This window comes from Euprymna scolopes, chromosome 37 (genome assembly GCF_053919585.1).
Source record: "Euprymna scolopes isolate OS-2025 chromosome 37, ASM5391958v1, whole genome shotgun sequence".
Lineage (NCBI taxonomy): Eukaryota > Metazoa > Mollusca > Cephalopoda > Sepiida > Sepiolidae > Euprymna > Euprymna scolopes.
Window position 1 is genome coordinate 78248264 of NC_136518.1, and position 16417 is coordinate 78264680.

General features: G+C 33.7%; 1 protein-coding gene across 3 annotated transcripts in view; it reads left to right on the top strand.

Moving 5' to 3' along the window:
* Positions 1–16417, top strand: part of LOC145261236 (uncharacterized) — a 175207-nt gene that overhangs the window by 143887 nt on the left and 14903 nt on the right. For all 3 annotated transcript variants that reach the window (XM_080119605.1, XM_080119608.1, XM_080119607.1), the window contains 3 exons: positions 7955–8089; positions 11400–11480; positions 15752–15839. In XM_080119605.1, coding sequence (XP_079975731.1) covers positions 7955–8089; positions 11400–11480; positions 15752–15839 — 304 coding nt within the window. The remainder of the gene's footprint in view (positions 1–7954; positions 8090–11399; positions 11481–15751; positions 15840–16417) is intronic.

The window sequence follows — 16417 nt, forward strand, 5'->3', positions numbered from 1 at the left end:
GCGACAATTTCATCGTTCCACCCTGTAACAGCACTCTATTAGTAGTCTAATTTATTTTATTTTTATGGTTCATTTTTTTCTGCTGCATGGTCTCTGATTTGTTCATATTTATTTACCTGTATTTGGACTGCTCTATTCTGCTACCTGAAATAAAAAAAGAGGCAACATTTGAAGAATGCCAAATGAGCCCCCCTCTCCACCTTTTGTTACCAAAGAATTCCCTGCCAATCATGACGCTTATATCATTCTTTATATTTGTTTGGCATCATGTTTTCGTGGACTTGTTGCTGTATGTGGCAACACCAGACCCAGGCTTATTTTATCTGTGATCTTGTCATTAGGGTTAGTGTTTATCTATTTCATACGCACAAGTAACAGTGTACCGTCGCACACATATGTGTTAAATGTTTATAATAAAAAATGTTGTTATGGCTTCTCGTAACTCGGAAATGAAAGCTTTTCAGATCTATATACACATATTGAACATAATCCTGAAGTTAGGCTATCGATTTTCCAAACAAGATATATATATAATGGACCGATTCCAATATTTTTCCTGATTCCAATATAATTACCGATTCTGATTTCGATGCTTTATAAATGTCTAAATATTTAATTATGAAAGTGTTATTTTGTCCCGATTTCTGTAAAAACACATCTTAAATGTGCCTATATTTTCTCAAACGTAAAAACACACTTGTGAGGGGGGGGGGTGATCTAGAGATTTTAGTCTTACTGGAAGTTTAAATCAATAAATATTTATTATTTTATTATTACTACAAGCAGTGGAAGATGTTTCTTAAACCAAAATCAAATAAAAAACGATAATTTAAAGAATCGGAATTGGCATCGGAAAATAGGCTCAAATTTTTCTGATACCCCCAAATTCTCCGATTTTTCTGATTCCCAATTTCGATTAATCGTCCCAACACGAATATATATATATATATATATATATATATGCTAGCTGACCGCCTGGCATTGTCCGGTCATACAATACACTTAACATGATATTTTAATTTATGCAGATTGTGTATGTATTATTATAGAATCAATCCTCTATTGAATATTATATATCATGAGGAATAATTTGCCCGGTGGACTAATTTGCAAAAAGAGATTAAAAAAAAAAAATGAAATAATGATAATGTTGTTCATCAAATTCCGTCTGTGTTTGTTTACAATATCCTGGCCAATTACAATATGGTAGCCTTCAAGTCTAAGGTAAACAAGTTTGTGCTGAGTCGTCGCCTTAAATAATCCAAATTCTACCCAATCTGCACCATTAACAATTACTAAACTACCACCTCACATTTATCAAACATTATCCTTGAGTGGCCCTTTAGCCTTGATAGGTGGTGACTAACTTGAAAACAAAGGTTATAGGACTGACAGCAAAATGCTAACTTGGTCAATATACAAAGCAAGGTACTCTTCAAAAAAAAAATGTCTCTAAAAGATCATCACATCACTGGTACACAACCAATCTTAGACCAGTAAGATGGCTTCATCGTGGGGTTGGGATCCTTTGACCAGTGGGAATCATCACTTCCTACACTGATAATTGCAGAAGCATGAGGCACTAATGTCTGTAAGCATAAAAACTAAGTATTTATAATTATTTTGCACCTTTAAGAACTAAGTTCTTAAAGATTGAGCACTGTCTGGGAAGTAAAAAGGCAGCCGGCTGGCCTTGTGCAAGATTGGGATTTCAGGTCACTCGATCACTATAGATCGTCTTAATAACAGTATGCCTGTATTTGGCTTTACAAATGTTAAATTTCCCTTGATTCTCATCGCAGTTGACGGTGGCCCAGGGATAATGTTCTTTACTAATACTGTTAAAAAGTGGCTTCTTTGCGAGGTTGAATTCTTCAACCAGTGGCAATCGTCACTTCCTGCACTGATGATTGCGAAAGCATGAAACACTAGTGTCTGCAGGTATAAAAAATAAGTATTTATAATTTATGATTATATATTAGTGTTGGAACGAACGCTCAAAAATATGGGTATTTTTTTTTATCTATCAGAATGGATAAAATTTGTGTCTATTTTCCGATGCCAAAAACGATTCTTTTAACTGTTTTTGTTTAGAAATTAACTTTCCATAGCTCGTATTAATGATAAAATGATAAATATTTGATAATCTTAGGCTATCAGTAAAATTATGAAAGGACCTGTACCATAGTAGATAAAGTACTGGACAAGATTCAGTTGTAAAAGTTACACTCTTCTGGAGGTTGAAGGTTCCGTCCTCTATGCGGACGACACTGAAAATACAACTGAATTAGAACTTCTACCCAGTCATGGCTGATGGAATGAGATCATGCTACCCCATGGGTTCCATTCAAAATTCTGCGCAGATTTCAGAGTTCAACAGAAAGATGCCTGAGTTTGACAAGACAGACCTGAAGAAGATTGGAGGTTACATCGATCGAAACGTTGTGAAAATAACACTCAAGATGAGAGCAGTCATCTGAGAAATCTAAATAATATGAATAATCAATCCTCACCTCAAAAATTCAAAAGCGTATACTTTTTCAATATTTAGCATTTAGTTGAAAAGAGGTACAATATAGTATAAAAAAAAGTAATTTAATAAAAAAAAGCAAAAACGAGAATTAACGCCTTAATTTTTAAGATCAAAGACAACCTAAAATGTTTAAGATCAAAGACAACCTAAAATGTTTAAGATCAAAGACAATCTAAAATGTTTAAGATCAAAGACAACCTAAAATGTTTAAGATCAAAGACAACCTAAAATGTTTAAGATCAAAGACAATCTAAAATGTTTAAGATCAAAGACAATCTAAAATTTTTAAGATCAAAGACAATCTAAAATGTTTAAGATCAAAGACAACCTAAAATTTTTAAGATCAAAGACAATCTAAAATTTTTAAGATCAAAGACAACCTAAAATTTTTAAGATCAAAGACAACCTAAAATGTTTAAGATCAAAGACAATCTAAAATGTTTAAGATCAAAGACAATCTAAAATGTTTAAGATCAAAGACAACCTAAAATGTTTAAGATCAAAGACAACCTAAAATGTTTAAGATCAAAGACAATCTAAAATGTTTAAGATCAAAGACAATCTAAAATGTTTAAGATCAAAGACAATCTAAAATGTTTAAGATCAAAGACAATCTAAAATGTTTAAGATCAAAGACAATCTAAAATGTTTAAGATCAAAGACAATCTAAAATGTTTAAGATCAAAGACAATCTAAAATGTTTAAGATCAAAGACAATCTAAAATGTTTAAGATCAAAGACAATCTAAAATGTTTAAGATCAAAGACAATCTAAAATGTTTAAGATCAAAGACAATCTAAAATGTTTAAGATCAAAGACAATCTAAAATGTTTAAGATCAAAGACAATCTAAAATGTTTAAGATCAAAGACAATCTAAAATGTTTAAGATCAAAGACAATCTAAAATGTTTAAGATCAAAGACAATCTAAAATGTTTAAGATCAAAGACAATCTAAAATGTTTAAGATCAAAGACAATCTAAAATGTTTAAGATCAAAGACAATCTAAAATGTTTAAGATCAAAGACAATCTAAAATGTTTAAGATCAAAGACAATCTAAAATGTTTAAGATCAAAGACAATCTAAAATGTTTAAGATCAAAGACAATCTAAAATGTTTAAGATCAAAGACAATCTAAAATGTTTAAGATCAAAGACAACCTAAAATGTTTAAGATCAAAGACAACCTAAAATGTTTAAGATCAAAGACAACCTAAAATGTTTAAGATCAAAGACAACCTAAAATGTTTAAGATCAAAGACAACCTAAAATGTTTAAGATCAAAGACAACCTAAAATGTTTAAGATCAAAGACAACCTAAAATGTTTAAGATCAAAGACAACCTAAAATGTTTAAGATCAAAGACAACCTAAAATGTTTAAGATCAAAGACAACCTAAAATGTTTAAGATCAAAGACAACCTAAAATGTTTAAGATCAAAGACAATCTAAAATGTTTAAGATCAAAGACAACCTAAAATTTTGATTCTCTATTCAAAAAATACTTTTTTCCCCTTCATAAATCTAGATACAAATGTAAATAAAAACAATAACAAAATATAATCTAATTCAAATTTCTACTTAGATATAAGTCACTGTGTGTGTGTGTGTGTGTGTGTGTGTGTGTGTGTGTGTGTGTGTGTGTGTGTGTGTGCATGCAGGAGTTCTCTCCCTATAGATTCGTAAACTAATATTTCCTGTAGACTCCTGAACCAATATTTTGGAAATTTCACATAAATATACTTTGTGTCTGGCAGTGTTCTTAGATAGGTTTCGTATTGGAATATATCCGATAAGAATTAAAATCAATAATTGAAAAAATCCAATTAAAGAATGAGCGATCTGATTTTGACCAAAGTTAACACCCATATGCAGCCTAACATCACAAGTGTATTTGAGAAATTTTATCGTTACACAAGGAGAAGGGCCCGGCGTATAAAATTAACAGTAGTTTCTTTAAAAGGAGAGACATGTTTGATGTGAATGTTTCTGTTTAGAGCATAATTGAACCATGATACTTGACTTTTACATTTTAAACTTTAATTCAAGCTATTATATGAAAATAATTTTATAAAATCAACCATAGGTTCTCTACAGCGCAATTTAGACTATAGTGCATTGTGGACTAATTCGCTGCAGGGAGACGTGTTAAGCTTCTTTCTTCCTGGTGCACTATGATAGGTTCCCAACTAGGGCATGCAACAATCAATTTGATTGAAAAAATAGTCGATTTCACCAATTTCAATGACAATAAAAGTATTGAAAGTGTGGAACAGTTGTTGATCCTTATTTAATCCCGGGCAACGTCAGGTCTTACTGCTAGTATTATATAAACGAGGCTGTCTATTAAATGCAAAATACCTACTTTTAAAATATTTTATAAAAAAAGTATATATCAGCTCTTTCTTTGATGAGTTTGGTGAGAAAGTTAGATCGAATGAATTAGTGACTGAGAGGGTTTGGCATCCCAAACGCAGCATGGGTGTGCTGCGGATGCCAAAGGTCTCCTGATGCATGGCGGATAATCTCTGTGTCCTCTTTTGGCTTCTGCTCTTTTTCGGTGATCTGTTGTCTGCTTTTTTTTCTGCTTTGATCATGCTCACGCAAAATCACGCGGTTTCAGAATATAGTCTCACGCCACTTTTGTCTGGTCACGCTTCTTTCTGGTACTTCCTTTGGCGCGTAAAGATCAACTATAACTTTAATAAAGTAACGCATGCCTAGTACTACTCTTTGTTCCAGCGGACCCAGTAGCTGATAACATTCCAATGTTGAAAAATTACAACTTTAAGCTTTTCGTCACCTTTCTATACAACATTGACGGCATTGTATCCTGATGAAGAGTTTGATGTGAAAATAATTCTTTACATAAGCTTCTTCCTCTTCGTCTCTTTTCTTTCCGTTTGTCATATAGATTTCCTTTTTTTTTTCTTTGCAATGCTTTCAAATGATGTGAAAAAATACTTTACTCTTAGATTTACCATGTCTAAAGAAGGTCTTTTATATATAATATATAAGGTGTCTTAAATAAGTTTCCAGACTTTTTTCGTAGTGGCACTTTTATTGATAGTACACGCATGAAATTCTAATCCCCCCCCTCCTCGAAGTAATCTCTTCCGGCTGCAATGCACTTATTGTACCGTTCCAACAACTTCTAAAGAACCCCATGGAACTCCTCTTGTGTAAGCGTGTCAATGACCCTCGTCACACCCTCGTTCATCCCATCAATTGTCTTATAACACCAGCCTCTAAGATTTTCCGTGAGCTTAGGGAATAACCAAAAGTCACAGGGAGCAAGGTATGGACAATAGGAAGAGTGAGGAACTGTCTTGATGCCCATCTTGGTCAAATAGTCTGTAACTAGAATGGAGTTATGGACTGGTGCATTTGTGCAAATCTTTCGCATCTTTAGTTCCTCAGGAATAATAGTGTGTACAGTTCCCACACTGACAACAAACTGTGCATTTATTGTCTCTATAGACACACAAAAGTCCTTATCCATGAAATTCTTTATTTGGCCAATCAACTTTGGTGTTCTGACTTCCTTACTCCTCCCACACCTCTCATCATCCTTCACGGACCCTCTGCCTTCCTGGAATCTCTTACGCCACTCAAAAACTAATACTCAATTTATGCAAGATGATTCAAAAGCAGTCTGAAGCATTCCATGTCATTTTTTCCAAGTTTAAAACAGAATTTTATTGCATATCGTTCTTCTAAAGTGCCCTCATGTCCAGAGTGCATTTTTGAAATTCACCAGTTATGACAACCAGGCTTTAGTTGGATGTATTCCAATTCCTGCTGTAGCTGTTCATTTGAACCTGAAATCATAAAAATTGGTTAGTCATCTCATAAGATGTATAACAATAACATACTGAATTTTCAAGAGTGTGTGACAATTTTAAGTGCCCGAACAAAAAAGTCTGAGAAACTTTTTGAAGGCACCTTATATATTGAGTAAAAAAATCAAACAAATAAAACAAATGAAAAGTGTGAGTATATGTCAGCCCGACTGCCATAAATGCAAGACTCATGCATAACGTGTGCATTAAGACCAAGAGACATATTCTTCTAGTCTTTTTAAAAAGTAGAATTGCTCGTTATTATCCATAGGGTGGATACATTACAACTATAACACTCCAAACTTTTGGTTCTTTAGTATTTTAAACTTTATTGTATACACAGCCCTTCAAGATATAGGTCCCCATAATTTAGAGTTTCCCTTGCACTTATTATTAGGCCTATAACATTTAAATAGTTGAGATTCTATAATGCTTCTGTATCTTCGTTTCAGTGGAGGTTTCCAAATCCCAATAACATTTAAAACCCCCAGGTCATTAGCACATTATGCCCCAAATACGATGTGTTCATGTCATGCAAACTTTAACGCTGCATATTGATTAAGGAAAAAAAAAAAAAAAAAAATGAATGCATGATTTAGTTATGGAAAAACTTTTTTTCTCCATCATTTTAAGATTTAAAAAATTGCTTCATGTTGGAAATATAATCAATATCAATTGCATCAGATACGAATGATTTGAAGAATTTGCTGCTGTCTGTAAAGAAACAGGATTGGGCGTTCCCTCTAAGCAACAAGTGAACAGCCGGATTAACAGATTCTGTTATCATCTAAACCAGATATCTTTGGAGTCCATGAGTGTAATCTTAGCTTTCTACGATCATTGAATTTATTTGGTACAACTACATTATAATAGCGAAATTACAAATTTTTAATATTGAATTTCAAGGCAAACCAATGGTCTCTACTTAATTGTCATGTTGCAGTAATGAATGTCCAAAAATTATGAAAAACGATTATTTAATAAAGAAAACATTTTTCTGACGAAAATTAGTAAAAATAAAATGTTTGGCTAAAGAACACAGTCCCAAAGGGAGACAAATAACGTGCAACTATTGCCAATTTCTTTTTTTAATAAATTGTGTCTTAACAATCATAAATATGAGTTACTTGCCTTGTTTTTAGCATAACTGAGTTACTTCCCTTGTTAAATTTTAAATCAAGATGGAAAGCAACGGGAAACTACCGCCTTTACTTGTCTTCCTGAGATTACCATGGCTCTACAATTTGGAGAGCCGAAGTTACCAACGCTGTTAAAACATCAGGGCCACTACTGATGCTGCTGATCTTGTATCAATTTTTAAAATATTTTAGCAAGAATCATCACCCAGAAGCAATGATTTTTCTGACTCGCACTCCTCAGCATACTCTGATTACATCAGCATCTTTGTGTACCCAAATATGATAACACATCTTCAATTAATCAAAGAAGCTGCTTTCATTGTTTTTACACAATTCTTGTGAGACTTTGTTGTCTTTGGTGTTTTTTTTTTTTTTTGTTTTTCATGTTTCTGCAATTGGATTTGTCACTTGTTGACTATGAAACAATGCTTTCTAATTCCAGCTGACTAATTCGGAATGGCGCTGGCATCGACTGAGAGAAATGGTTCTGCAAATGAAAGAGAAAGACGTGGATGTGCTTTTGCGTGATGTTCCCAGTTCCAAATCGGAAGAGGTCAAGGACAAATATTTATTACAAGTAAGCTTCTTTAGAATATTAATTTAAGCCGCAGGTGCACACACTTTTTCAGCATGACTGTCTAAATGATCTACCACCTACTAAAAATGCAAAACATATTAATATATTGTAAATTATTTTTATATGTACAATATATATATATATATATATATATATGCAGGTGTATGTTGCATTATTGCATCAACCCATATTGCACAGTCCATCTCTGTACATTTTTTGTCATTACCTTACTCTGATGACTTGCATTACATGGAATCAATCTGAGATGCATAGTCTGCACAGTAGCTGCTAATAACCAGCCTCAATCAGCTTTATAAATGCTCATCAGTGGCTCGGTATTTGGACTTAATGATCTTCATATGGGAAAAGGCTGACTCACATAAATAAGTTGAAACCAAATAATGCAGTCAGGTAGTGTAAGGTAGCACATTTACTGATGTTGTGGTCCTCTGTGAGTAAGTTCCATAATTGTCCATGAGCCCTGCATCAGCTGAATATTGGCTTATAGTGTCAGAATCTCATCCCTCACACAATTTTCGATGTGAGTGAAACAACCTTGGCATCTTTTTAGAAAGGGCAGCACATGAATTTAGCGATTAGCAAAGTCTTTAAAGTGTTTGTCAAACTCTGACGGACAATTGCCAATTTGTTTTATCAAGCATGCACTATCACACTGCACACATGACTGCTCTTGTGCCTCCAGCTCTGACGCAAGGTTCAAAAGTTTGCCAACACTAATTTCTTTTTTTTTTTCAATACCATGCGATCTACCCACAAAGAATTCTTTACTTTAATATAGATTTTGTGTCTGTATGTTTGTAACAAAAACGCAAAGGACTATATGGCCCATTTGGTATAATGGTAAGCGTGTTTCTCATGGACTGGGGGACCAGGGTTCAATCCTCGGCCCAGTCATACTAAAAAACTTAAAACTTGGTACTTGGTGCTCTCTTGTTATACATTCAGCATCAGAAGGTGAGGATCAAGAGTAAGTGGAGTAACCTTGGGAAAGATGTTGTGCTCTCCCTTACATCTTTGTATAGCAGCCAATAAAAAAGGAGCTTTTGGGTTGCCTTTGTATATTGTTGATCACTTTGTTTTATTTCAAACTAACGGGTAGGGGGCCTAGCGTTGCCCAGTCATAAAAAAAATTGTGACAATGTGGGCTGGAGGTGAGGGCGTTGCCGGTCATAAAAAAAATTAAAAAAAAGGACGGCTGGCATCAGCGAGAAGCGAAACTGAAAGCATTATTTTGTAAGCATGCGCAGTTTGCAAACCGTGTCGAAAGCAAAGTTTTTATCTGCCCCCCCCACTCGCTTCAAACAAAACAACATTTTTACATGAAATGATCAACAAATTTTTTTCTTCTAATTTTTCAATATTTTTTTCCGAGAGATGGCTCTTTTTAATGATGCCACGTTCATGCCTGTACGATGCGGATGGCAAAAGTTTTTAGCGGACATACAAACACACACAGACATTTGAGAAGCTCGTCTCTTCGGATGACAAATATTGAAAAATTGGCTAAAAACATTATTCCTTCACCCTTAACTTAGCACTTTTCTACAAAGAGGGGGGGGTAACATTTTTCGTCGATATTTTCGAAAGTCATTTCCTCTTTTCAACTGATTAGCCTTAATTTAAACCTCCGCCACTTCCAGTTTGGCAATGGACACAATGGCAAAGATGTCAATTTTTTTTTTTTTTTTTTTTCCTCTTTCGTAGTACGGATTTGAGTCTGCCTGCCTACTACCACTATTTTTTAAATTTTTTTTGCTTAAAACACACCTCCAAACATCCGGGCAATGCCGGGCACCCAGTTTAGTCTAATATATAAAATGCCAAATAGGTGCGAGCGTTTGTGTGTGTCCACGAAAGGCTTTTTGGGTGGGGGTTCTCGTGTCGATTAGATTCTGGGAGAAGTTTACTTTTATTTCCTAAATCATAATATCTCAGATTCGCAAATGGACATCGACTCTATCTTTTTTATTTTGATCAAGTTTTAAAAAATTCCCTCGTTTCGAGTGTTTGTTTGTCTTTTTCGTATGAATAAAGTGAAACTAATTGAATGCGACCACCAACTCCCGGCCTTCGCCTGGGTAGTATCTGTTCTGTAATTTGTCCTTGGTCAATGTAGGGGAAACCCTTCATACTGAGACAATTACTATTTATTTGGATACTGCCAGAGTGCCTCTTTTTTGACCTAGCTGCTTTTCTCCCACATTAAAAACGACCTTCATGGGGGGGGGGTTCAAAGCAATGCGATTTTGCAAGTCATCTTTTTGATTGACTACGTTTAATTTGAACGCTTAACATTTCCAGTCGCGTCATGACATAGTGGTAAGACGTCAGGTTTTCTTTCACTTTCTTTTCAGCCTTCACGTCATGGGTTCGAGCCCGCCTACCTACTACCTTTTTTTTTTTTTTTTTTTTTGCTCACCCGGGCAACGCCAGGCACCCAGGTTAGTTTAATAATAAAAAAGAATAAGTTTATGTGTATTTATAAAAGTGGTATATAGTCAAGAAACATGCGGACAGATATGAGATCTTTTCAATGTAGAAAGGAAAAGAAATATGTAACAGACCGTAGAAAGTAAGAATGGAGAAAGAAAAAGACAGGTTCTTATTTAGGATTCAACCTTAATAAGAAAAAAATAACAAAAATAAAGAAAAATCTTTATGATGTACATACCCATCACGGAAGGAAAATACCATCTTCCAAAAATCACATGAATTGATCAAGTAGTTTTTTTTTATATAAAGAAAATTATTTTTTGAACAATTTAAAGCGATTATGTTAAATCGGTAGCATTACAAGGCTAATCTCGCAAGTTTGAATCGTTGTGGACTTCCCTTGTTTTGCGGGGGGGGGCGTCAAGATGGCGATGAGAGACGGTCCTTATTTTTTTTTTTTTTTTTGCTTACTCATAAAATTTTATTTACTTAGTTAAAATTAAAACTACATGGTCAGTTTATGTGATTTTTGGAATATAACATCTTTGTTCTATGATGGATATGTACATCATAAAGACTATTCAGTGTTTTTTTATTTTTTTAATTATGAATTATAAGAATCAAGACATCAAACGAAAATGCTGCCCTTGTTAAAAAAAAAAAAAAAATACCCGTTCTTATTGTCTTATCTTCTATTAAATTGTTGTAACATATGGATAAACAGTTTGTATGAAAGTTCAAATTCAAAATGACGTAATAACTTTTTCTATTTTTTTTTTTTTTTTCATCATTTTATTTTTTTATTTATCGAACAGATGGTGCTGGGTAAATAATCATTTCATATATTTCTTTAAAGGAGGAAGTTCGACAATTGCAAGAGGCACTGAACAACAGTACTAAGAAAATAAGCCATTTGCAGAAGGCGTTGGAATCTAAGGTTAGTTTATTTTATTCTTTCATTGAGAATTATTTTAGTTCCTACCAAATTTTGGAGGTGTTATGATAATTATCCTCCTATTTTCAGCATTTTTCAGATAGAACAAATGAGCTCTATGAAATTCCATGCCTTATTATAAAATAGACTTTCATGATATATTTTATGCAAATTACATGGCTAATTATAAAATAGACTTTAATGATATATTTTATGCAAATTACATGGCTAATTATAAAAAATAGACTTTCATGATATATTTTATGCAAATTACATGGCTAATTATAAAATAGACTTTCATGATATATTTTATGCAAATTACATGGCTAATTATAAAATAGACTTTCATGATATATTTTATGCAAATTACATGGCTAATTATAAAATAGACTTTCATGATATTTTTTATGCAAATTACATGGCTAATTATAAAAAATAGACTTTCATGATATATTTTATGCAAATTACATGGCTAATTATAAAAAATAGACTTTCATGATATATTTTATGCAAATTACATGGCTAATTATAAAATAGACTTTCATGATATATTTTATGCAAATTACATGGCTAATTATAAAATAGACTTTCATGATATATTTTATGCAAATTACATGGCTAATTATAAAATAGACTTTCATGATATATTTTATGCAAATTACATGGCTAATTATAAAAAATAGACTTTCATGATATATTTTATGCAAATTACATGGCTAATTATAAAATAGACTTTCATGATATATTTTATGCAAATTACATGGCTAATTATAAAATAGACTTTCATGATATATTTTATGCAAATTACATGGCTAATTATAAAAAATAGACTTTCATGATATATTTTATGCAAATTACATGGCTAATTATAAAAAATAGACTTTCATGATATATTTTATGCAAATTACATGGCTAATTATAAAATAGACTTTCATGATATATTTTATGCAAATTACATGGCTAATTATAAAAAATAGACTTTCATGATATATTTTATGCAAATTACATGGCTAATTATAAAATAGACTTTCATGATATATTTTATGCAAATTACATGGCTAATTATAAAAAATAGACTTTCATGATATATTTTATGCAAATTACATGGCTAATTATAAAATAGACTTTCATGATATATTTTATGCAAATTACATGGCTAATTATAAAATAGACTTTCATGATATATTTTATGCAAATTACATGGCTAATTATAAAATAGACTTTCATGATATATTTTATGCAAATTACATGGCTAATTATAAAATAGACTTTCATGATATATTTTATGCAAATTACATGGCTAATTATAAAATAGACTTTCATGATATATTTTATGCAAATTACATGGCTAATTATAAAATAGACTTTCATGATATATTTTATGCAAATTACATGGCTAATTATAAAAAATAGACTTTCATGATATATTTTATGCAAATTACATGGCTAATTATAAAATAGACTTTCATGATATATTTTATGCAAATTACATGGCTAATTATAAAATAGACTTTCATGATATATTTTATGCAAATTACATGGCTAATTATAAAATAGACTTTCATGATATATTTTATGCAAATTACATGGCTAATTATAAAAAATAGACTTTCATTTTATGATTTATATACTTATTTTATTAGGTCAATTAATGTACGAGTTGATTAGGCTTGTGTGTGCCGTGTGACAATGTATGATAGAAGTAAAACCTGGCCCACGAGTGTTAAGGATATGCGTTGCATGGTGAGAAATGATATGAGAATGATATAATGGATGGATAATGTGAGTCTTAAACACAGATCTAAATCTGATAACCTTAGAATATGAAACCTAGCATTATGAAGTGATGTTTTTCAGAAAACTTTAATAGTGTGGTTGAAAGAATATATGAAAATTTTTGGGTTTATTCAAATCTTTGCAATCATTGGAATTTAATTTTGTGTGTAATAAAAAATATGCGGCATAATCACATTGACAGACCAGTTCCCATTAAATCATTGAAGTTAAGCAACGTCAAGCCTGGTCAGTACTAAAATGGGTGACCATTTGTGAATTCCAGTTACTGTATGTGCTTTCTGCTTATCTCAGCATTGTTTCCAGTCGTCCTGGTCTTCTCCTTGCTACTGGACTCAAGCAGCGCTGAGTCAGGTGTGGTTGGGGATTGCGCAACCTTTGCATCACAATTACACACATAGCTACCCTTACAGGGGGGAGGGGTATCAATTATCTCTTCAGACTGAATGGAGACATCATAATAAAAAAATAACGATGGGGAATAGGATAACAAAAACACCCCAAAAGAAAAACAGGTTAGTAAGTGTTGTGGTGTGTCCACCCTATGGATAATAATTTATTATAAAGACTGGGCGAATATGTCTCTCAGCGTTAGCACACAAAGTATGCACACTTAGCAGTCTGACTGACGTATAACCACATTTCTTGTTTGTTGTATTTACTGTTTTGTTCAATATATTTTATTTCCACTAAATACAAAATTGTGTTTTTCTTCCGGACCCTTACAGGACCACAATAGTAAGACTCTCCTAACCCTTTCTAAAACATAGACAATCTAATGTTTTTCAGTTTGTTTAGAATCAAAAGCAAACAAGTCAATCTCTAAATGAAAGTGGCACCTCAACAGAAAGAAATGAAGTCGGGGTAGCGCTTTGGAAAGAATGCTGTCCTTTTAAGAAGCAGATAGGGAGACCAGGGTCAAAATAAAAGTGGAGGAACATCTTGAAGAAATTCTATTACCAGAAAGTAAAAAAGGAAGCCTGATTTATTTACTGGATTAGCTAAATGTTTCTATAACATCTAATTTTAATCTTCAGCTTATGCTTAAATAATTAAATCAGATCCTGATCATAAAAAGACTGAGCGTTGCCTAACTTCATCTTCCGCATATCCTGGACAGTCATACTGTGTGTTCAGTACTCAGCTCATTTAGTAGAGTACGACTATTTTGTGTGCAAATTATGAATGCCATTGTCAAAGTAAACATGATCATCTGTGATGATGTGATATTGGAGTTCTTCTCAACTAGTTTTCTTACCAAGGCTTCAGGATCAAATGTACAGGGTGGGAAGATAAGTGTCGCCCTAAAGAAAACAACACTACAGCTTTATTTTAAAACTTTTATCAAAAAAAAAAAAAATCAATTCAGGTAACTTGATTATGTAATAGAGCTGACATCTATTCTATGTAGCGGCTTTCAGCCTCAATCGCCACCTTAATACGAGTACGGAACTGGGAGCGTGACTCGTCCACAAGCGTCGGCAGGAGCTCTGGAAATACTCAGCTAGAGCTGAGCAAATACTCGGTGAATGGCGGCAATCAGGCTGGTTTTGGTGTTGTGGGAGGTCATGTTGGTGATGTTCTTGATATATGACAAAACGAAGTAGTCCAGCATGTTGGGAGGAGGGGGAAGCAGTGAGAGAAGGGTACAAAGTCATAGCACTCCTTCTGAAGCCAAGCTTAGGTCTCATTAAACTTGTGGACCAGTGCAGAGTGCTGCTGCCACACCCAGGGTCTGGCAGCGGCCACCTGATTGCACAAGGGGATCACCACACTCTTTAGCACATCCAGATACACTTTAGTATTGACTTTCAAGCAGACTTCGAATATGTGAGGTGGTATGATGTGGCCCTCACTTGAATCCACACCAAAGACCATAATCGTGGTCAGAAATTTTACTCACCCTAGGCACATTATTTGTGGCAATCCAGCGATGCATTTTGAGGATGCTGGCAATGATCCTGTTGTCATAACTTGGATTGGTAGAGAGCATGAGTTGTACAGCAGCACATTTCCGATCTTACTCGTTGAACATTGTGTCACTTTCAGACATGGTACTATCTCAAACATCTCCAACATGACCTTGACATTTGTACACAACTGGTCAACTAGTAGGTGGTCTGCAACAAAAATAGAAAATTGGGTTTCATCAAACAGAAATGGAATCATGTCATCTTTTCTATGGCGACAAATTATATCGTTCCACCCTGTAATTTGTCCCACATCTAACCCTAATTCCAAATCTATAAGAGGAGAGATGGATTAATGCTTGTGCAATGTTGTGTCAACAATTCTTATTCTTTACGTAAGTCATGCCATTGTTAACATAACCTTTACAGTTTGCCATGGTATTATTTTCTTGTCTTGGGTTATTTGCTCTACCAAGACTTGAAAGTGAAGTCATCTCTACTATTTTCCTCAAAGCTGGGTGGAGGAGAAATGTATTCATTTTGTGTTTCTGATTCTGTGTCACTTAATAGACGGCCGCCTTGCAAGAACTTGGGACAGAGCATGAAGAACTCATGAAGAAAATGGATTCGCAGCAGCAACAAAATTCCGACACTCACGGTTTGTATTATTTTTTTTTGCGATGAGGAGTTGACATTATTTGCATTGTTTATCTTCGGACTGTTGTCCTCAATTTTAACATGTTAATCCATAAATTTTTTAAAATGCATTTTCACTCCAAACACACAGCGGCACTTTGATGTAAGGAGTTACTATCGTGGACATAATTTGCAGAGATTCTATGTAGGGAGTTGAGCAGCAAGATGTTTGTTTGCATTACACTTGACCTTCTGCATGTCAGTACAGTCAGGGAAGCAGGAACTCAGAAGGGAGTTCCACAGTCTAGCAGTCTGAGGGAAGAAACTATTAGAGTAGAAGGCTTTTTGGCATCTAGGGATCTCTACTGTGTAGGGGTGGGATTTTGCTGCTTGTCAAGTTTATCAGGGGTATTTACGTTGAGGGGATACACGGGATTGTAGTTCGTCAGAGCACCTACCATTAAAATACTTGCAAAACAGGCAGCGGAATGCAACATTTCGTGAATGGGAGAGAGGCTGAAGCTTAGCTTACAGTGCGAGACCTATTAGGTTGGCAACTCTCTTTTGATCCTTGTCTAAAAGAGACTAGTAGCAGATGCA